Here is a 24,030-nt window from a genome sequence, read left to right on the forward strand (position 1 = left end):
AACAAGTTCCCAGGTAATGCTGAGTCCGCAGGGAGGACCGCACTGGAGAAGCACTGACTTGGGCGGCTCACTCCAGACTTGGCCTCAGTTACTCACTTGCTGCTGGCTTCCCACCATCCAGGCCTCTGCACCCACTTGAGCAAAGCCCTGGTTGTGGTCAATGACCACAACTCCCTTGTGACTAAACCCTGCTTGGAGGATAATCACAAGCTTCCCCACTCCCTAGGCCAGTAAGGGGTCATGACAGGCAACAGATCCATGTGTGACTTGGGAGATTCAAGAATGGGTACTTAAGGATGCTACTGAGAAAGAGGCCCCCGAGAGGGGTTTATTTCAATCTGCCCTTCCGGAGAGGTCTGCAGATGTTCAAACGTGAGCCCACTGAACACAGCCAAACAAGCAGGTAGAAAGAAACCTGCTGAGCCAACCAAACAGAGCCACCCAGCCCCTGGCTTCTGGTTAGGTGACATGATGCTTTCTTCATTGTTGGAGCTGGTTGAGTCAGGGTTTTCTGCTCCTTGGTGTTGAAAAAGAATCACAAAGCAAAGCAAGCCAACGGGACAACTCATGGGCACACAACACGGTGGCATGCGGTTTACAAAGTCCTGGTGTACTACGATACTGTGTTGAAATTTTCCAGATTATTTCAAAAGGTCATCCCAGAATGTTCATGAAGGATTAAAACTTAGCAAGAGTGTAAAACTAAAGCTCTGATCCAGCACGTGGTAAAGATCTAAAAAGCCAGGCTCCTATTTCCCAGGGGTTTTGCTAGGAACTATAAGCAATGAAGAACTGAATGGCTTTCACAACTCAATTCTGGACGTGGTTTCATGCCACAGGAGCATGCTGTCATTATATCCAAGTAGGAAAATGACTCCCAATCGATTTCCCTTTGCATTCAACACCAGGGTAGACCAGTGTACACAGAAAGAGGACATTTATGTAATACATCTGTCCTGTGCTTTTACAGATCTATAACCTTATTTTTATGATCGTGAACATCTTTCCTCATCTATAATAGTAGAATATTACCACATATCCACCTGACTATCTAAGGGTAACACATCTGAGAATAATCTGTAAACCACAAGGTACAATACCAGGGCAATTACTTAAATCCAATTTTAATGCATTAATTGGATTTAGCTTGGCTTGATTTAAAAAAAAAAAAATTATTCATGAGCCCAGCAGACATCACCAAAATTCCTATCAGACGCATCTATCTTAGTATCACCTGGATGGCTCTGTTTAGACAGCAGTGCAAACTGAGTTTCAAAGTGAAGCTGACTGTAACAGGGATGACATGAGTTATCTACTATGCATACTACATCTGGTCTGTCTGGGAGACCACACAGGATGGCTGTGTTCTCATGCAAGCCGCACTCTGCCAACCACCAGCAAATGCAGTGGTGGGTATCTCTGAGCATCTATCTCGGGGGGGGGGGGGGGGGGGGGGGGGCAGACCTGCTCCCTGTAGGAGAATAGTCTGGCAATACTATGTCACTCAGAGCCAATCTCTCTGAACAAAATACAGAGATGGAAATGGAGTCGGAATGGCTCTCCAAACCTGTTTCTCAAGCTCAAGAGGACTCCAAGAAGTAGATAAGGCCATCTTCTAGAGAACAGGAGTAATCTTTAAATAACTGAAAATTCTCAATAATTTTTCTTAATTTTACGTGCATGGGTGTTTTGTCTGCATGTCTGGGCACATGTGTGTGCTTGACACCTGCAGAGGCAAGAAGGCGGCCTGGGATCCACTGATGGTTATAAGCTACCCAATGGGTGCTGAGAATCAAACCCAGGTCCTGAGGGAAGAGCAGCCAGAGCTCTTAACCACAGCATCTGTGAAATACCGTCTAGACGACCACAGCAATTATTTGTGACAGCATTCTTTTCCTTGTGTGAGACACTATTACTCTAGAGTCAGATTTCACATGTGCAAAACTCTTAACGGCCAACTAATTATTCGATGACAATTCATTTAAAGGGGTAACGAGCTCCCAGGAGACCCCATACTCCTAATGCTGGTGTTCCTAGACAGAGAATGCTGCCTTGGGAAATGAAGTACTGAAATCCCAAGCGTGCTGCTATCCTTCAGCAACAAGAGGCCTAGAACACCTTCACAGACTTAACCAACACTGCTGCTGGATGGCAGGACACCCCTACAATTGGGGCCTTCATTTCTCATGGGCCCATTGTAACAAAGGAGAGCAGTTCAAATCACAATGCCCACCATGTAACAGCAACCTAACACCACCAAAGCATCAATCAGCTCTGCCCTTTCTAGAGCCGGGATTTCCTAAGAAATTCACATTTGGGGTTCCCAAGGCTTAAACACCCAGTGTCTCCCTTCCTCACAGCTGTACCTTGGCTCCTGCCTCAGACTGACTTCTCCCAGTCTTTCCTGTGTGTGCTTTGCTGCCGTGGGCATGTCTTCCCAAGCTGTGCCTCTGCCTGGCTCTCTCTGCAGAATACCCATCTACGAAATGGGCTCCTGAAGTGATTCTGCAGCTGAACACTGTGTCCTGTGGCAATAAATAATCAGCCGGCCACAGAGGTGCAAGTGGAAGGCCTTCGAGTCTGAGATAAGTGACTTCTCTAAAAGTAAGTCCATCTGGAGGAAGAGCAGTATGATCTCGCCTGGCCCTGGACAGCTCACCACATTCGCACAAGCACAGCCTCTCATACTGCAAGTCCACTTGCTTATTCAGGGTCACTGACATTAGTCAAGGGGCTTGACTATTTTTTATTGTAGACAAACACTCAACAGTTCTCGAAGGATTAAAACAATTATTTGACATGGTACTAATGAAAGTTCACATACTCAGTATAAACCTACAAATGCACACAAAACTAGCCACCGCAAGAGTCTGCGGAAAGATGTATTTAAATATCTAAAACACATCAATCAAAGTCGGCTAGGTCCAGGATATTGTTTTGCTAACTTCTTTCAACTGAAGCTAAATAAATATATAAATGACTACGGCTTTGCTAAAATCTTCACAACATGAATTTAAAGAATCCTTTTAAAGTTTCTGTGGTTAGAGAACAGTTGTATACACACCATGAGCCCTGTTAGAAAGCCTGTACTTGTCTGAAGAGACCTAAATAACAAGACGGATTTCAGTCGAAGACAATGCTCTAATAACGGTAAAGCCATGAAGACCCTGACTCCATTCGTTCATTTTGCACCTTTCCTGTGCCCCAGCCCTGTATAAGGCACCAAGGAACTTGATATTGACAGAGACCTGATCAACGGTCTCCTGAAACACGTGATAACTACAGGAGCTCAGTGTAAAACCACAACCCCAGTCCCAGGGCTGTGGCTCTCACAGCACTGACTGACTGCAGGACTGGTTAGGGAGAAGAGGTAACTGAGTTAAAAGGCTAATACTCGGGCTGGAGAGATGGCTCAGAGGTTAAGAGCACTGACTGCTCTTCAGAGGTCCTGAGTTCATTCCCAGCAACCACATGGTGGCTCACAACCATCCATAATGAGATCTGGTACCCTTTTCTGGCCTGCAGTCATACATGCTGTATACATAAAAAATAAATAAATCTTTAAAAAAAAAAAAGCTAATACTCAAAAGCACACTTGCAGTGCAGCCTCAAGCAGCCTCTCAACTCGGGTGTCAGGTACTGAGTCCGGAACTAGGGAATCCATAGAGGGAGTATCAAGTTGGGCCTTGGGGTACCACAAAAGGTAATTTCCACAAACAGACAAGCACCCTGTGCTCATACTAATGTCAGCAAGGTTCAGGGAGGTAGCCAGGGTGAAGGGAGAAGGGAAGGGAGGGGCAGAGGACATACAGCCATATGGCTGAAGGGAAGTGAGAATGTGAAAGACTGAAGAGGTGGACAAGACCCTCAGTCACAAAACGACCTTCCATATCTGTGCCATGCTTGGGAGCCTGCACTCTATCCAGCAGGAATGTGGCCCAAAATGGGCGGAACTCAAGATGAAGGACTCAGTGCATCACTGGGATGGGAGCATGAAGACCTGGCTGGATCGAGGCAAACGACTCACTGAAGATGAGCCGCACATCCAAGACTCCTGGATTCCAGAGGGCATGAAAGGAGTAAAGGAACCCTTCCTTCCTTCCTTCCTTCCTTCCTTCCTTCCTCCCTCCACCCTGTACCTTGCTGTATACAGCATGTTGACATTAGTATTAGCACAGGTGCTTGCTTTTTTCACCCAGGGCCTGAAGCTGGAGAAGAGCCCAAGGAAGAGCCCAGGAGCTCAGTTCAGGACACACTAGCTTTGAAGCACTCAAAGACTACAGAAAGATACTGGTGGACACTAGATGAGACTTCTGGCAGAAGGTACAATCTGTTTGCCATACTATATGAGTGTGTGTGTGTGTGTGTGTGTGTGTGTGTGTGTGTGTGTGTGTGTGTGTGTATATATACATACATATATCTAGAGAGAGATTATATATAATCTCTATATAATAATCTCTCTCATATGTATATAATATCTCCAATAGAACAACCAAGGTTAAGTGGCTGGGTATAACTTGGTAACAAAGTAAGCATTTAACTTATACAGGCAGATGGAGGAAAGAGAGAAGAGAGAGACTGGAAATTGTCTTCTCTCACAGAGAAGAAATACAAAAGGGCAGAGGAGGTCACCTCACGAGATGTCAGAGCAGAATGAAAGGAATGTCCACAATGGAACCTGAGGTACCAAGCAAGACCCTATCAAAAGGTGGGCTTTTTTCCAGCTCTCTGAAGGTGAGCAGAGAAGTGGAAAGTAGCTCCCTTCCCAGCAGAGCCTGGTGCTGAGGGATCTCCTCCAGGTTCAAAGGGAACTTTCTGACTGTTCCTCTCAGCTGCTGAGGGCCATCAAGAGTCTTCTAGTGTCCCCACTCTCAGGACCCATCTTTAACTGACTGAGCTTAAACCGCTTCTGCTGCTCTTCCTAAGCAGATAAAAATACAATCTGGCCCAATGGTGGTGGTACACGTCTTTAATCCCAACACTCAGGAGGAAGAGGCAGGCGGATCTCTGTGAGTCTACAGCCTGCTCTACGGAGAAAGTTCCAGGACAGCTAGGGCTACTAGAAACCCTGCCTCAAATACCCCTTAAAAAAATCTGAAATTCAAAAAGGACTGGGTTATAGCTCTGCGGTAGAGTACTGGCCTATAGTATGCAGAAGCCTGGGTTCTATCCTCAGCATGGCACAAATTAACACTAACAGAGCATTTCACAGACACTGTACCTAACCAGGCAGTGTTTGTGATTTCTATAATTATTTTTAAAGCTGAAATAACAACCTTCTTCATTCCTTAGCAATTCTTAAACTTTTCCAAGCCTATCACATACTACTGTGCTCCAAAAAGGCTTATCCAAGAGATGTGTATTTAGGGAGCCAGCCCAACTTCGAGGAGAGCTGGAGCACTCTGGTTAGCTCACCATTTACTCCAGGACAGCTGGAGCACTCTGGTTAGCTCACCATTAACTCCAGGACAGCTGGAGCACTCTGGTTAGCTCACCATTTACTCCAGGACAGCTGGAGCACTCTGGTTAGCTCACCATTAACTCCAGGACAGCTGGAGCACTCTGGTTTGCTCACCATTTACTCCAGGACAGCTGGAGCACTCTGGTTAGCTCACCATTTACTCCAGGACAGCTGGAGCACTCTGGTTGCTCACCATTTACTCCAGGACAGCTGGAGCACTCTGGTTTGCTCACCATTTACTCCAGGACAGCTGGAGCACTCTGGTTTGCTCACCATTTACTCCAGGACAGCTGGAGCACTCTGGTTTGCTCACACTCAGCATGAATCTCCCAAAGCAATCTCTTTCTCAGCAAAGTAGTAGATTGCTGCTGATATCTGAGAACACCCAGGAGGGATGGGGAAGCGAGAAGGAAGAACATCTTCAAATAGTGCTTTCTTGGCTTGCAACCAAACACAATTACAGAGCATCCACAGAAGATAAAGTCAAGATAACACAAACAAAATCTTCACCAAGGCAATTATACTGATAGCTCCTCAACTGGAGTGTGAGGTAACAGGCAAGCCGCTCCAGAGGCCTCATGCCAGAATCGGCAATGGTCCTGCCAGGCCCCACCTCAGGCAGTCTTGGCAGTAAAGCACTGACATCTGACCATCGAGATGTTCTCTAGTGATAGATACACAGCATGCTTTCTCAGATCATGCTTTCTCAAAAAACAGAGTGTTTTATGGTTGAGCTTATTTCTCTAATCTCAAGTTGTTACAGTAGTAGCTGCTCTAGAATATCTTGATAGAAATGTATGGTTTTGTGACTTCAAGTCTGTCTGTCGTTAAAAGTTAATACTGTGGTATCATTCTCAAATTATAAAAAACTATTAACAGGTGTAAAACGATACTAATGACTTTATAATTGAGATTAAACATGAATGGTATTAAAACAGAAGGGAAACCTGGTGCTGGGCTGAACCTCAGAACATACTCACATGATTACTAAACAAATAAGTGAGAGGGGGCAAATCTACACAGAAAAGTCTAAGCAACTGTGTTGATGTAGCTTCATTCTGTGTAATAAATTTGCCTCCTAAGAATATGGTGTTAAAAGAGGTGGAGAGATGAGCTCAGACAGAGAGACCTGACAAGACAGAACGGTGACCTGGTGACCAGGTCAGAATCAAAGGAGAGCTGAGTGGCAGCACACACCTTTAACCCTGGAACTCACAGGAGGATCTCTGGGAGTTCGAGGCCAGCCTGGTCTAAAGAGTAAGTTCCAGGACAGCCAGGGCTACACAGAGAAACCCTGTCTCGAAAACCAATAAAAGAAAAGAAAAAAGAAAGGGTTCAGAATGAAGGGAGAAAGTGGTTCAAGCATATACCCTTCCCTGACTGGACAGCAGGGCAGGGCAGCCTGTCTTTGTGGCCTCCCTCCCCCACACCCCGGCCCATTCAACCACGAGAAAAATTATCAAATAAGCTGATATTCAAGGACATTATACAAAAAAATCTGACCTCCTCAAAAGGCATCAAACTTAGGAAACTCTGACAAATTGAGAACCAACCTTGCTCAAGGAAATATCGCAACTAAACTTCACATGGATCCTGGGACCTAAAGCTGAGGAACCCACGATCATATTCAAAAGCAGAGGGGCCCCTTAACAGGTAAGGGACTTTGGGAATTTGCCTTAAAAAAACGAATAGGATTAAACTCAGGGTATAAATATCCATGCGCTCTCACTGATATACGTGGCTGAATAACAGAAGAGGAAATGCCCACAGAGAAGAACTGCAGACAATCTGCAGAGATGAAGCTCAACTCCACTGATGACTCAGCCCTGAAAAGGACACTAGGAAAACACTAATGATATCCAAACAAAGAACAGGACTGGGTTCACAGTAAGACTCCAGTGTTGTTGGCGTCACAGCAATAAATGTACCAGAGTATTAGAAGATGTTCACATGGCAACAGAGTGACCTGGGAAACAGTTATGGGAGACCTGTCTTTGGACCTCTGTAATTTCCTTGTAAATCTTTATTCTAAAGCAAGTCTCGATGAAACTGGGCTTTGCCTTTGGTTTTACAAGACATGGTCCTATCTAGATCTGGATGGCCTCAAACTGGCAATGTTGCCAAAGATGACCTTGAACTCCTAATCCTTCTGCCTCGACCTCCCAAGTGTTAGGGCTAAAGGCTAATAAATCTACCATGCCCAGTCCAAACGTTTATTTTTAAAGTCACAGGATACTGAACTGGTGTGAGGAAGTTTTGAAAATCAACTGAACAATGACAATTCTGCAGTCGATAAGTCAATGAATAGTTCAGACATGGGTCAGCGACTGATTTACCCATCACATAACATCGCACTGAGGTAATACTTAAAACTCCGAATCTGCATTTCTAGAAACAGACACAAAGAAGGTCTCTAACAGGAGCCTTCCAGCGATGTCATGATATGATCTCCACACATCAGGAACAATCTCAATCCCAAAGAGCCGAACAGACAAAATAAACAAAAGAACACAACGGAGTGAGAAATCAGGTTAGAGGCAAAGCGGCTGGGAGCTGGACTAACTGGCACCAGCACGATGAAGCCCACAGTCCAGGCTGATCCAACTGTGAGCCTCGGCTGCTGAGGCTGACCCGAAGGGAAGGCGTTTCTTAGGGAACAGGGAAGTCCTAAAGCTGTGATGTTTGTACAACTGGAACACGCTACAACAGCAGGGAAGGGAACCTGACTCAGCATTCTCCTCACTGGCTGGCACGCTACACACAGTACAAGGCAATGCAGGGCTGTGCTGGTGGGTTACGTTCACCGCTGGGCACAGAGTCTGACCTCAACCGATGTCTCTAAACAAGAGGGGCGGCATAAATACACCACGGGAAAAGTAAGGGAGTATTGCCAACAGTTTTCTGTACCATTTTAAGACAAAATCAGATTAATGACTAGAGAGCGTAGACTCCACCGAGGTCAAAGAGAAAGAGGTATGTTATAGGTAATATTAAACACACATACAGAGAGGTGGAGAGCAGATGCATCTAATGAGGACCGGGATGCCTGGCAGGCAGTGATCTGGCCCCACTTTCCTTACCTCTGTTCTTGAGAAGGCTCCTCCAAGTCCTCTTCAGAATCACCCTGTAGGAAAAGAACATCCATTAACAACTCCCTCAAACAGACACAACCACCAGCGGTGGGTTGACGGCCTGCATGGCTCCCTACAGTGACTGGCACAGTGGTCAACAGGGATTTATACCGTGTTACCCTGGGGCTGTTGAGAGGGGTCAGTGGTTCCAAGTGCTTACTGATCTTCCAGAGGGCCCAAGTTTGGGTCCCAACAGCGACATCAGGCAACCAACAAGCACCTCTAACCCCACCTCCTGGGGAGCAAATGCCCTCTTCTGGCCTCTAGGGGCACCACACATACCTGTATATACTCAATGATAGACACACAGACACAAATGATGTTACAATGGCAATATAAAGCCATAAACTGCCAAGTGGTCTCTTAGACATTCACGTTAAGAAAATAACCTACTAGTTTAAAAAACATAGCCTAAACATAATTTCAAAACAAGTTAGATATCACTTCAAGAGCTTTTTTTAACATTTTAAGTTTAATCACATAAGACACTAATTAAAATCCCTAAGTATAGAAAACATATTATTTAGCTGGGCATGGTGGCCTAGTCCCAGCACTAGAGAGGCAGAAGCAGGTGGAGCTAGAGACCAGCATGGTCAACATAATGAGTTCGAGGCCAGCCAGACTGTATAGTGAGATCCTGTCTCAAAAAAAAAAAAATAATAATAATAATAATAATAATGGTAATAATAATTTAAAAGCAGAAAAGACATTGTATAGCTCAGAATTCTACTAATATGTGATATACTTTGACATCAATAAAAAGGCCACCTCTTTTGTAAACTAAGTAACCACCACCCTCACATGCTCTTCCATGTATGTCAGGAGGAAAAGGCAACAGGAACAGGAGCAGAGCCAAGTCCAGCTACGCACCTGCAGTGCCCATGTTACCCCTGTGGCACTCCGCTTCCCTGAAGCTAGGGACACCCCAACTCACCAGCTCCTCCTTCCCCTCCACTCCCGATGCAGCTGACCCCCAAGCCCCTCCTCCTGCCCTCTTAGCCCAGGTCCTTTGCACTACAACTTCAGCATGATGTTGGGTTTGGAGAGAGGGCTCAGTGGTTAAGAGCCAGTACTGTTCTTCCAGAGGGCCCGGGGTTTAGTTCCCACATCAGGCAGCTTAACCACCTCTCACTTCCGGCCTCCCTGAGCACCAGGCACCCACAGATACACATAAATAAAAATAAACTTTTTAGAACGAAAACCTTCAGCATCTTAGCCCAAGCTAAAACTCCAAGGCTAAAACTGCTATCTTCCCTCTCTCTCTTCCGCTCCCCCTCTCACTCAATCCCACCTCAGACTTTCCACCAATGCCCATCATTCTCCAAGACCAAGTCTTAAGCCTCCAAGGCAAGCTTTGCTCTGCACACCACCAAGCCTGGCAAACAGTCACAGCCGTGACTCTGCAGACATGGCACACTGCTTACAACTTGGTCTTCTTTCCAAAGGCCAGGACGTAGACCATCTCCTGCTCCACTCCCAGGTGAACACACCCCCCAGTGTCAGCAGTACTGTACAGAAGCTGGATGTGTTGAAAACCAGCCTCTCCCGCCCCCCTCCGCTTCTGCTGAGAGTAGCCTCCCCCTACCGTCAACAGAAAATTCAGATCTACCCACTCTCCTCTGTCCTGTCCACCGGCCCACCACCAATACCCCCGAGGCCTGTCCTACCTTTTTGCTATGCTGACAGGCCTGCCTCCATTCCATCCTGCAAGCATCACTGCCATAGCAACCTTCCTCTACATCACTCCTTACGGCCATTGTACCCGCAGCTTCTAGTGGCCCTGCTCAGGACGACCCAAAGGCTGAAGCAAGAAGGTGGAGAGTTTCCAGGCCAGCCTGGACTAACAGTGAGACCCTGTCTCAAACAGCAGAAAGTACTCCAAAAGCTCCCAGTGTTCATGAGACGTACTCCAAGCTCTTTCAGGAAGGGTCTGCCCAGCACAGCCCTGACACACCCATCCCCTCCTTGCAGACCAGCAGGCTCTGGTAGTAATTTAAAATGTCAGAGTAGAAACTGGACTACATTGTCCACCATATAATACTCAGGGTTGGGCCCCTTCTGGCCTCAGGCCTTAAGTGACCCCTCTGGGAGACACTGACCTCTTCTCTCAGTTCTTAATTTCTTCAGTACTTGAAGGCCAGGCTTTATAGCTTTATCTACTCGACAAAAGCAAGCTCTCAAAGAACAAGATCAAATCCTCTTTAATCCTGCCCACTCCAGTGCCCCAGGGCCCTTGCACTGGCTATTTCAACCTCATGCTGCTTTCAAGGGCTGGCTCAAGTGTCTTTTCAAAGTGGCACACACGGATGGCTTAAACTAAAACAAACATTCCCATCACTGCCTCTTCCTGTCTGCATACAACACGTGTGCCCTTCAAACAGACTGCATCCCTGCTTAGACTTCTGGGTCTCTGTCATCCACGCGGCTCTACTGAAATGGCAGAGTCCACACGGGCAGGTGTTTTGGTTTACTGTACCACCACCTGCACCTGAAACCGTGCGTGGCCAGCAGGCTTAGTACAGCCCAGCTGTCTCAGAGTCTAATAGCTCTCAGGATTTCCGAAAACTTCTAAGCAACTTTCTCTAGATCGAAATAGAACTTGGAGTTATTTCCCTCCAACACAGGCACTTTTATCACCACCACAGGGCTGCTCAGACGGTACTGAAACACAACACAGTCAAAAAAGCTTGGGCTCTGGAGCTAAACACTTCCTAGGTCCAAATCTTCCTCTGATATTTTTGTTTCGTTTTGTTTTGTTTTTTTCGAGACAAGGTTTCTCTGTGTAGCCTTGGCTGTCCTGGCGTTTGCTCTGTAGGTTGACCTGCAACTCACAGAGATCCACCTGTCTCTGCCTCCTGGGATTAAAGACATGTGCCACCAATACCCAGCACTTTTTCTTTCTTTTGGTCTTCTGTTACTTTCTTATTGCAGTGAGTGACTTATTAGCTGCACTGTACCTCACTGTCTGCAGCTGTAAAATCAAGCAATAACACTTTGCCCTCTATAGAGGATGAACATGAAGACCACACTGTGCTTAAATGACGCTGACAGTTCTCAATCCACGTTAGCTATTATTTTTTCAGTGTTGACAGGAGATCAAGCCAAAAATAAACCTCTATGACAAAAAGATTTCCAAACACTAGTTAATGATTCACTGACCAGAGTTGCATGCTATTACATAATACTGTACCTGAGATTAAAATAAACAGATGTTCACTGTACTGTTTCTGGTTTTACTTTCTACCAATTTCTATTATCCACACCCTCAGACTTACTGGGGGGAATCAACAAGGCATGGTATTTTCAAACACCAGATTTTCTTCTTTGTCCCTAAGTCAGAGAGGTTCAACTGTGCTGTGCCAATGCCTGGTGTTTGCTCAATGACTACACAGGCATCAGAGCCCCAAGCTGGGCTGGCCCACCCATCCCACCAAGGCCCCACTCTAGGTCCAGCATCTCCATTTCCACTCTCTGGTGTTCATGAATGATTCCATGAAGACTGGGACGCCTGAGTAAGTCAACACCAAATGTGGTTCTCACAATAACAGGACAACGGACAGGTAGGCATTTCATCTATAATCTACAGGACTGAGTGACCTGAACCATCAATAAGTAAGTGGGGCCAGACATGACAACTGCCTCTCCTCCAAAGGCATCATGGGTGACTTCTGAATGCCCACGACACAGGGAATATTGTGGCCACAAGCAGAGCTCTCAAACCTCAGCGGCCCAGACTCATGTATGGGAACCCAGTTGAGACAACATGGCACACACAAGCAAAGAAAAGCAAAACAGGACAGGAAATGCAGACAGGAGGGGGCGATGGTGATAGCATGAAATACAAGCCTCACAAAGGACCCAGCCATCAGGTCCTTAGTGGCGGGAGTCAACATCCATGGTTCACACCACAGACCACACACTGGGCTCAGCAGGCCCAGTGCCAGTCTAGAGAGTCCCAAGGCGTAGCAGGAGAAAGAGACGAGGTCAGACTGCTGGGCCCCAAAGGCCAGAGCAGATCAAGGGAGCATCGCCTTCCATACATGTGGATCACTAAGGCACACGGCTTGTTATCGTACACAAATGCAGCTACCACGAGACAGCTAATGAAAAGATGTGCGGTTTCTGTACCAGCACTACTTTGGATCCAGGTGCTGTATAATCAGAGGTCGGGGGTGGGGGTGGGGGTGGATCTGCAACTCTAACAATAAAGCCAAGTGGGTTTTTCTTTCCTCTCATTATGACTGATAATTTTTTTGTGTTACTTTACCAAATAATCTCCTAACAGAAGACTATATAGCAAAAATATATAAATAAGGATGGCAGATATAATTCATTGCTACCACTTGCCCAGCATGCACAAGGCTCTGGGTCCCATCCTCAGGACATGCTGTACACAGCCCATGAATAACATTATCACCTTAGGCAGAGAGCCCATCATACTGAGTTATCTGCCCTGGTACAGCCCCTACAGCAAGGGAAAGTGTTTACGTTTTTCAGTAATGGAGCTTATGAGCTGGCTAAGAAACCACCAAGACAACAAGCAACCTGGATCCACTCAGTTCAAAGAAGGTCATCCTTAAGAACTCCTCTGAAATTAGTACAGAAAAAACCCCCACCCTGCGGGTGAGAAAGCTGGTCACAAAGATACGGTATGCTGGGCCCGGATGTAGCCCACTGACTAGAACACGTGTTTAGCACATGCAAGGTCCTGGGTTCAATCTCTAGCAACAACCATAACAACAAAGTGAATTAACAAGCTAAGTAAGTAGTGGGAGGATTCATACCTAGACACTTAAGAGACAAGAGGGTCTGGCAGCTTGTAACAATTAATGAATGATGAGTAACAAGGTCTTCATCACTTAGAGTCCCATAAGAAAAAGTTAAAAGAAAAAAAAAAAACTTCTGTATAAATAATCAATATTGGGCAAATCTATTGTTCCTTGAGCACATCTTAATGGTCACCTCTCTGACAACTTTTAGGTTCCAAAGCCACTTTTCAGTCTTCCTGAATGGAAGGTATAAAATTTACATAACACTTATAAAGATTCTCCAGACTCCTATGACATACACAAGGAAATCTTCTGAAAATGATTCTAAACTCCTTGAAAAGAATTCCTTCCAAATGACCTTCTTCAGAACACTCTGTATCTAAGACACACACATCCCTCATCCCTGCCTAGGCATATGCACAGTGGTACAGTATCTCACGGGCACACACATAGAGATGATATATGCAGAAAATTATTGTGAATACTAGTTTCACTTTCGACAGAGCATTGATTAAAATACCTTAGCTATCAATGTCTCTGTGATGAGTATTCCGGAATGACACCTTCTCAATCTTAACCATTTTTAGAACAAACTACACTAAGCACATAAAGTAAAATCAAGCCAGAAACTGGGCATTTTATAGAATAACTTTTGAGCTTATAAATGAAGTAATGTCACCACCAGTCTTGACATTTCCAATTCTGGGCACCAAGAACATATCTTTCACGAAGGCAGAAACAAATAATGCCTATAATTTATTCTGTTTCTCCGTTAGCTTCCACCCCTACCCAGTTAAGACATGGAGACTCCAATTGAGCCAAAATACAAAGGCGCATCAGTGCATCTTAACCTGGGAAACTGCTTCCCAGGAATACTTGGAGCCATACTCATTTGGTAAAACTGGTGGTTGGAGCCAGGTCCAACAAGACATCCGTTACTGTAGCTCCAGCTAACTCAGGGGTGAAACAGGATGGCTTGAGGGGAAGAACCTGAGGCAACACGGCAAGACTTTATTTTTAAATAAATAAACAAACAATAAAAACACCCACAGTAGCAGTGACCCAGTGGCAGTCAAAGTGTCACAAACATCCAAGGGGTAGAGACCAGAAGCAATATTCAGCATACTACAGTAAACAGGGCAGGCCCCCACCATGAAGAATTCTCTGGCCCAAAGATCACGCATGCCACTGTTAAGCATCTGATACTCACAAATAGGACAAATGTTTTAAAATAAAGACATCAAGTGCTAAGTGTGGTTCTCAGCTAAGGTCATGAATGATTTTGACTTTGGGTTTTGGTGGTGGTGATGGTGGTGGTGGTGGTGGTGGTGGTTCCCCGCCCCCCCTTTTCAAAACAGATGTATTATTTAGAATCAAGGGTAGAAAATCCATTTGGTAATACACTTTTAGGAGAAAGACTACTTGCTGGTGGTGCTCCTTCTCAAAAGGTGGCCTGCTGGCCTTTCAGAAAAGATCTGGGAAATTATTTTCTAAAAAAAAAACCACACCTCTCTGCCTGTCAGCTGTTATTCAATAGCCCTGGTCAAATGAATATTCCAAATATCTCAAAGCCAGGGCTGCCAATGCTTCACATAACAAGAGAGGGATAGATACCTGGAGACTTAGAGAAGTTACAGCGATTTGGATGCTGCCACCAACATGGAAAGTAACAAACACTTTGAAATTACCACATGCAAGTTAATATTCTCTTATCATTCAACAAACACCCCCCCCCCCCGAATGCATTTTGGGTCTCTACTGCACTGCTGGTGAAAACAGTCATCAAAATTATGTTTAAACGGGTACCTTTTGGAAGTCAATGTGAATTTCTTGCATAATTGAAACATTCTATTCAAGACAAAAGCTTTGCAACATCCGTTGCAGCCTGAAGCCCTCTATGCTACAGATTCCCCAATAAAACGATAGCAATTATTTTTCCACATGTAATCATTCTATCATCGTTGGGGAGGGGGTGAAAAAAACCTGAAATTCAGGTTCTTAAGTGGGTGTATCCTAACAGGAATTAAAAGCACTTGGAGAAAATCCAAGATTGTACTCCTCTATAAAGTCACTTCTTCATCCCAAAGCTACTTAGGCTAATGGCAACTACCATTCACTAACATTTATGAAATCAATATTCCCGTTGTGTTCAACCCTCCAGCCACTTGCCATCCACACCACACCCGCTTACTTAGAGACAGCAGAGCAGACCCAGAACCAAGTCCTCCGCCCACCCTGGACCACTAGCAGGCCAAGGAATCCGCCACTAGCCAGGCGCAAGGCAGTGCGACACACAACCCTGCTGAGGTGGCCTGGGCACCCACCTTCTGAACTTGGGGCGGGCCTGACTCACACCCTGTCACATGGCGCGGGAGGAGGCCGAAGGGCCACCGTTGCCAGGTGTTCAGGCTCGGCACGACCGTTTATTTGCCTTGCAAAGTGACCCGAACGCTCCTGTGCCACTAGGGGAAGGCCGGCTGCCTCCAGGCCTCTCCTCCCTCGCACGCCTACACCCGCCCTGTCACCTGGTCCTCCTCACCTGAGTGGGCAGCAGGAGTTCCCCTTCTTCTGCCTGCCACAGCTCCACCACGTTCGGCAAGGGCTCAATCGCTGCACGGACACCAAAAAACACACCGCGTTTGTAATGCACGGAAAAGAAACGCTTCCTGTTTCCTCACCCGTCCCCCGTGCCACCCGCCTGCCCCAAACAAGTCTCCTTCTCCTCCCGCAGCGGAGGCCACCCGAGGGGTGAGCCGAGGATGCAAATACAATGCCCAGCCGGCGACCCCCCGGATCGAGGAGGTGAGGGCATGCGGGTTTGGTCCAGACCAGGGGGCGAGGCCGCCTCACCAGGCACGGTGATCCCGGGGGCACCGGGCTGGGGAAACAAAGCTGCAGGAAGCCGGGCGCGGCGAGGCACCCGCGCGCCACACAAAGCGGGGGATGCGCCCGGGGCGCAGGGGCCCGCGCACAAAGGCTCCGGGGCGCGCGCGGCTAGCGGTCCCTAAGCCCCGCGTTGCCCGCCCCTGACCCGGGCCTAGGGCCTCCGAGGGGACGCTGCGGTCGCTGGGCTGCAGCAGCCCGTCTTCCCCAGCCGCCCGGGTCCCCTTTCCTCCGCGATCCCTCACAGATTTCAACAGTTCCCCAAAAGAAAAGGGGGGGGGGGGCGGGGCGGCGAGGACAGCTAGCCCCGACGACGGGCTGACCTTGTCCCTGAGCCCCTCCCGGACGGCAGCAGGACAGCAGGACCTGGAAGACGCCCAGCAGAAGGTTCACCGCAGCGGCCGTGCGGCGGTAGGCGCCGGACGGCGGGCGCCGGAGCCCCGCCATGCTGGTGCTCGCCGCGCTCGCAGCGATCTCGTTCTCTGGCTTGCTGGCGCCGCGGCCGCCTAGCCGCGCCCCGGGCCCGCCCCGCCTCCGGCCCCGCCCCCCGCTGTTGGGCCCGCCCCCGCAGCTGTTGGACTGCTGCTCAGCGCCCGCGCTCCGCTTGCTCCGGAGCGTGTGTGCTCGGCAGATAGAAGGGGGCGGAGGGGACGGGGGTGGGGGGGGGGGGGGGATGGAACGCGGCGGGGAGCGGAGGGACGAGGACAATGCGAACGCTCGTGGCGCGCAGCACGTGCCCGAGGGCCCCCAGCAGCTCGACTCTGGGGGCTGGGACTCGCGGCCCGCGGGGAGAGGGTGTTCTTGTGGACTCTCAGAGGGGTTCTCTTTGTTGGTGACGACCCGCGTCGCGGCGGGGACAGGAACCCCGGGGGAGGTGTGGCGGGGGGGGGGGGGAAGTCCTGGGAATGAATCGTAGCCCGGCGCGAGGCCTTGAGCAGGATATTAAGTGGAAATAATGCTGTGGTTGTCAGGAAACGCGAGTGCAGCCGCACAGCTACTGCCAGTAGTGCAGCGAGGATATCCGGTGGCTGCGAGGTCTGTAATTTAGAATAAAAAGCTCTCCCAACACCCAAGAGGCTGACCTCAGCGCCGCGTGGCGGTAATGCGCTCGGCACCCACGGTGGAGACCGTCCAAGTGGTGACAGGTGGGAGAGCTCCGTCGTAGCTTAGACCTTCAGAGACCCTGCAAATGTACCCACCTTCGGAATCAACTGCAAAAGTGAGCCAGTCAACTGGACTGTAGTTGAAGTGTGTGGTCGCCTGCCCATTTCCAACGTTCATAAAGCAGTGTAAGTCATATTTGGGAATATATTCTCTGCCTCAGTTTTTCAGGTGGCTTTGCTGAAATTCAGCGTGTGAGCTGTGCAGTTTAAAGAAGGGACGGGATGGCGCACACCTGTCTGCTTACACTGATCTAATCTTTAATTGCTTCTGGTGCCTTCCAGTCTAGACTACGGGGAAAACGTGGTCACATAGCAGCAGGTCAGATGCTGGAGAAGGACAAACTGAACGACGGACACTCTCTTCCTAACACAAGACAGTGAACCTAATCTCGCTCGCTGTCTGGATGTAACTCTAAATGCGGTTAAACCATCTGATTTCTCTGCCAGGCTTAACATTTGACAAAAGCAGACGTCCACATGAAAAAGTCACTTTGCTTTGCCTAACTTGAGCAACTCCAACCATTTCTTTTTTCCTAGATTGCCTAGCAAGGACCTCCTGTCGCATCCCATTGTGACTTGTTCCCTCTTCATTTCACTTCTCTGGATTTACATTTGCCCCTTGGACACTGAAATTCCCTCACTGTGCTAAAGGGCCTCAGAAAAACAAAGGACTATGCGCTGGGCTGAGGGTGTAGCCTGGCTAGCACGTGGGCTCTGGGCTCAATTCAGAGCACTACAAGCCCAACACTTGCATAGTTCACATTAGGTGTTTTCAGTTGGTTTCTAATGAAAAGTTCCCTCGCAGGCCTATTTTTTTACTGCATGTTAACTGTAAATCTCCTATACTAAGAAAGCAAGCAAACATTGACAGCAGGTTTAGTTTAAGAGTCACAATGTAAAACTCCACCGACTCTTAAATTAGTTTACCTTTTTAACTATTAAAGTCCCACGCTGAAAGTGCCACACTATCCAGGAGAATTACTTAAGACTGAGAAATATTGCTGTAGGCCACATTTGAGTGTGCTCTCATTTACTCTCCTACCGAAGGTTTCCCAGGATAGCCTGATACTTTCAGGCTGAGGTCTTTACAAAGTGGGTAATGCTAGTTGACCGTTGTTCACCTAGCCTGAAGCATGTATCTGCAGTCCCAGGAGGCTGGAGAAGGATCCAGGATCACACAGCTGTCTTCTTAGATAAATCTGACCCACTCAGCCTTCTCTGGAGGTATGGTTCTTGCTGACTCACGAACAACAGGAAAGCCAGGGCCCATTAAGCAGCTCCCATGTTTTAAAGTTAAGTTGTTCTCCAAAGATGATACTTGTGTATTTGTGCTGTGTTTCTGGAATCCCTGCTGTCAACGGTAGAGAGTCACAGGCTATTTTAGAGCTGAGAACTTGAGAAAAATCTTAATTCTTTTTATTTAACTTTGAGGATTTTTTTTTAAGTTAAATCTACATCATAAGCTAAAAACAAAACAAAGCAAAAAACAATAACAAAAAAAAAAAACCCATCCTTAACTCTGCCTGATGGCCCAGGCCTATAAATTCTGGCTACCAGAAATTCTGAGGCAGGAGGATAAGAGCTCTCAAGGCCATCTTGGGGGCAACAGAGTTCATGCAAAGACCACCTAGGCGATTTTGTGAGACTTGGTCTCAAAATTAAAAAGGAAAAGCGGGCTGGGGATGTAGCTCAGTGGTAGAGCCCTTGCCCCATCCACAAGACCCTGGCTTTAGTCCTCAGCACCATGAAACTACAATAACAAAAATCGATTCCTATTTTAACAATGTTTTTAAACCTTTTTTTAATTGAATGCAGATGAAAAGCGAGTCTATACACAAATTATATCTCAACAGATCCTGCATAAAGTTGACTCACATGGTAAGCCCCAATCACCTTAACCTCTAATCTAGAGAAGATTAGACATGCCAAGTCAGAGAGTAACTGAGAAGACGAAATGAGATAAGGCATGGTAAACACCTGGCATTGGGTGCTCAATAAATGCTAGGAATCATGTTACTATTTATTCCCATTGTGGAGGCATGCCACACCTATAAAGTGTTACACTTGAAACTAATGCTTCAAATGCATGAATTACCTACTTACTAGCATATCATTTATCACTCAAACATTGGGATAATTCACGTACATGAAGCAGCCTTCTGCTGACCCATTTGTCCATCAGTTTTAGGCCCTACCCCAATGAAACAAGACCAAGAGTTTCACTAAGCTACCACCACCACTGAGATCTAGGCTTCTACTCTGGCTAGAAGGAAATGTCCACAGCAGGGTAGAAACCTATGGTCCTATATTCCTGAGATGCAACTGCCCCCTTGACTCAAAGGCACTCGTTTTGCTATGACTTTTTTTAGAATTATTATTATTATCATTTTTTTTTCAAGACAGGGTTTCTCTGTGTAGCCCTGGCTGTCCTGGACCTCGCTCTGTAGACCAGGCTGGAACTCACAGAGATCCACCTCTGCCTCCTGAGTGCTGGGGTTAAAGGCGTGTGCCACGTCTGGTTAGAATTATTTTTACATTTACTTATTTGTGTGAGTGTATGTGTGCATAGAGCACACAAGGAGGGCAAAAGACAACCCACGGACAGAGTCATTCTTTCTTTCCACCATGTGGATTCTAGGACTTGAACTGCAGCCGTCAGGCTTAGTGGCGATGTCTTTACCTGGCTGAGGCACCTCGTTAGCCCACTTGCTATAACTTTTAGCCCATCTTACCTCCTGAAGCCTCCAGGCTGCCCTGCAAGAAGGTCCTCACTGGATGCAGAAACTAGGTAGATTGGATTTCCCGGGTTTCTAAATTGTTAGGAATAAGTTTCTTTCTTTATAAATTACACAGTCTGCAGTATTAGGTGGTAGAGTGAAACACAAAACAAGGCATTGTGCAATCTTCTTGGCAGCCTCTTCCTCCCATGCCCAACCTTTAAAGCTTTTATACCCTTCATACCCTCTCTGAATGGACTCATATAACCCTGGGTCACTATTGTCTCTAAGGAGATGAGTCTCAAAATTTTAACCCAACTGGAAGTTCCACAATCTTAATGCAGCCACCTGCTTGTCATCAATAGCTCACTGTATTATAAGCATCTCAAACCTGACACGTCTCAAATTCTTAATTCTATCTATCCAAATTTATTACTCCCCAGTCATTTTAAGTTCAAGTTAATGGTACCACCATCTACCTAGTTCCTTGAACCAAAAGCCAGGAACCATATTTAATTCCTTTCCTTTATATCCTTTCAATTTATTCAAAAAAAAATCATAATGTGTCCACTTCCAGAATATTCCCCATACCTTGCCTTTCCACCATCCCTGTCACACCCCAGGACAGGGATGCCTTATCTCATTTCAGTTACTCCCCACTCTCTCACGCAGGTCCCTATGAGTCCTTTGACTGTTCTCTCTGCTTCCGTCCATGCTCCTTACATCTCCATTGTCCAGATGTGGAATAATAGCCAATTAAAAATAGAGCTCAGGTTATGCGTAACACTCTCTCCGGTAGTTTCCTGTAGTAGAAATAGAATTTGCATCAGAGTAAAATCGTCCTGTAAGAACTCTGAGAGCTCACCTTCTGGCCTGCCTACCTTCTGGCCACTTCTCCTGGCTTTTCCAGTAACCAGTGCTCTTGGGCTCAGTGGTCTTCATGTTCCGAAGCCCACCAATACTGAGCCCGTCTTTGAGCCGCTGTAGTTTCTGTCTTCTTTAAACTTTTTTATTATACTTTATTTTACCCCTGGCCGGCCTGGAACTGACTGTTTGGACCAGCCTGACCTCACATTCCCAGAGATCCAGGAGTCAGTTCTTTTTCCATCATGCGGGTGCCCAGGGAGCAAACACAGCTTATCAGTCTTGGAAGCAAGCGCCTTTACCTGAGAAGCCATCTCAGCAGCCTTCTCTTCTCTTTCCTTCTTCTCCACTGAAATCCCTTTGTCCTGATTGTCACATCTGATGCTTGCCATCCATCACTGTGACCAAGGAAGAGGGGCTGAAGTTAACCACTGAGCCCTAGTTCAAGGATGCCTGAAGCAAGGAGAGCATCTCATTCTACAGACTCACTGACCAGTGGCCAAACCATGTGGCCAGGAACTATGTCCTGCGAGAGGAGTGCCTCTTTCTAATCTGTCTAACTTGCGGTACCTACATGTCTTGTAAACTTCAGAAGAACCTGATGGAACTAGCGCTGTGAACCTTATTTTATTTAGAAACTAAGGCTGGGAGGGGAAATGACCTTTTCCATACTCTACCTCTTGCTCATCTCACCATCCCGTCTCCTGAGGACAAAGAGACAAGAGCATAAATTAGAAACCTCCTTTTTTTTTTTAGATCAGGTTTTAATTCTCCTTTATATAGGATATTTACAGTAAATTTAGAAATCCCTATGAAAACCCAGTTATAGTTGTTAAGCTTATGGAACAAGCTGCAACTAGCTACAAAATGGCCCACCCACATGCCATTCCAGTGATAAATTACAGGCAAGGTAAATTCAGTAAGAATCTGTCCTATCTTTGAGTCTCCATACATCTGAACATACAGACCTTGTCCCTCTATGGACCTCTGTGCACGCTGGCTCATGGTCTACTGAGATAGTTATCCGTATAAACCGCTAAGACAGAAAATACATTAACTTAATTTGTTTCACCTTGTGATTGAAATTATCTACTTGGGGAATCAAAATGTATAGCACACTGCCCTCCCTGCTGGTTTTTCTCCCTTATTCTTGGAAAAGATAAACTGCCCAAGAGCAGCAAGAAAACTGAGGCAGTATCTTGGTAAGATGGTCTTAGGGAAACTATTCCTCAAGATCGTACGTAAACTACAGTGTGAGACCTAACCCTACTCTGGGAAGCAAAAATGCCACATCCTTTTTCAACTCCATCTCCATTTAAATCTTCAAGTACAGTCACTCAGCCGCTGCTTTGAGAAAGGATGTTAGAAGTGCTCATATAGCATTTATGATGAGCCAAACCCTGTAAGTCATTCCATCCTTCCAATAACCCCCATAGGATATAGGTTCTCATATTATTACCATTTACACACGGGGAAATACAGATACAGTGTCTTAGTCCATTCGGGCTGCTATATCAAAATACTCAACTGAGTGGTTTAAAAATGGCATAGATTATTGGTTCCCCACAATTCTGGAGGGAGGAGTCAACATAGATCCAGGGTCTGGTGAAGGCCCAGCTCCTGGTTCATATATGCTACCGATTTGATGTCTTCTCATCATGGAAGCAGCAAGGACGTTCTCTGAGGTCTCGCCTACGAGGCACTAATCCCATTCAGTAGGATTCCTCCTTTATGTTAGTGATTTTTCTCACCACTGAGACAGAATATCTGACAGAAACAACTTGAGAGACTAGGCTCCACCTCCTAAAGATCCCACAACCTCCCAAAACAGCAGCACTAGCCGGGGTGCTACACAGGAGCCCGTGGGGCACTTCATATTCCAATCGTAACAACTCTCAGGACCCAATCCCTTCCCAAAGGTGCCACCTCCTAACACTACCACAAGTGAATTAGAGGAGGCACTACCATTTGGTTCACAGCACGCAGATAAGAAAGGTGCAATTGCTCAGTCGTAAGTCAGTAAGAGCAAAACTAAAATTCAAAACATGTTCTTAATCTAGACTTTTGGACACTGGGGTCATATTCCTTAACATCCTCAAGTGAACAGATGGTTAATGCTGACCACTGTTTTGACAGTGATCATTTGAATATATGTAACCAGATGGCACTGGGTGTATAGCTCAGTGGTTGAGCACTTGCCTTGGCATCCTTGAGACTCTGGGTTCAAATTTAAGAACAACAAAAAGCATGTAATTGGAAATACTAAACAAAAGACACCATGGCACCAGAAATGTAGCACACTTTTTAACAGATTGTCAAAACCACAGAGGCAGTTTCTGGTTATTGAATGTTCCATGGTTCCAGAAGCAACATTATATTGAGCAACATAGATGGAGGGTATCTTCTTTCCAATTAACTGAGTAACCATGTTGTACTATATGAATTAAGTCCTATCACTCCAGCTGTCCCAGGAGCTCTCCAGTCTCACTATATACCAGCTTCCAGAGCTAAATGACCATTTATCTGACTTAGCCATCTGAACAATCTCCCCGTAACGTGCTTTACAGCCTTTAAGGCCCTTTATGACTCATAAACTGATACAACCTCTAAAGGTCCTTTCCAGTCTGTCCTTGAGTGGTTTTCTGCCCTAACCTGATAGCTTGAAAGCAGAAACCTGAACTCTGAGAATTCATCAATTTTTACTGCTTCAAAATGTACCGTGTAGCGCAACTTCACAGCTTCCTGGATCTGCATGCTTTCAAATTACAGTCATGTTAGGTTTGGCACATAAAGTTCAAATAACAACCTGCTGGGTCAGCACTGGGGAGCCAGATATTATGAAGGAGGAGCGATAAAGGGAACCTGCTTTTTTTTTTCTTCTTCCTTAGTACACCTGGCCAGCCAAGCTAGGGTCACTTGGCAAAGTTGATAAAAATAAATCTAAAAGGGAAGGGCGTCTGAAGACGCATTTAGGTGGGCACTGCAGAAGAGGGACAGCTCATAAGAGGCTGTCACCAAGTCAGCGTCAATGCCAGGCCAACA

General features: G+C 46.5%; 1 protein-coding gene across 4 annotated transcripts in view; it reads right to left on the minus strand.

The window, feature by feature from the left end:
• Positions 1-16,736, minus strand: part of Tmem131l (transmembrane 131 like) — a 142,822-nt gene extending 126,086 nt beyond the window's left edge. Inside the window, exons 1-3 of one of the 4 annotated variants that reach the window (XM_059265542.1) lie at positions 16,568-16,736; positions 15,901-15,971; positions 8,542-8,585 (exon numbers count right to left, since the gene is read on the minus strand). In XM_059265542.1, the coding sequence (XP_059121525.1) occupies positions 8,542-8,585; positions 15,901-15,971; positions 16,568-16,691 (239 nt within the window). In that variant the 5' untranslated portion in view covers positions 16,692-16,736. The remainder of the gene's footprint in view (positions 1-8,541; positions 8,586-15,900; positions 15,972-16,567) is intronic. The other 3 variants (XM_059265540.1, XM_059265539.1, XM_059265543.1) reach the window with 3 other exon arrangements.
• Between the last annotated feature and the right edge of the window lie 7,294 nt (positions 16,737-24,030).

This window comes from Peromyscus eremicus, chromosome 6, assembly GCF_949786415.1.
Source record: "Peromyscus eremicus chromosome 6, PerEre_H2_v1, whole genome shotgun sequence".
Lineage (NCBI taxonomy): Eukaryota > Metazoa > Chordata > Mammalia > Rodentia > Cricetidae > Peromyscus > Peromyscus eremicus.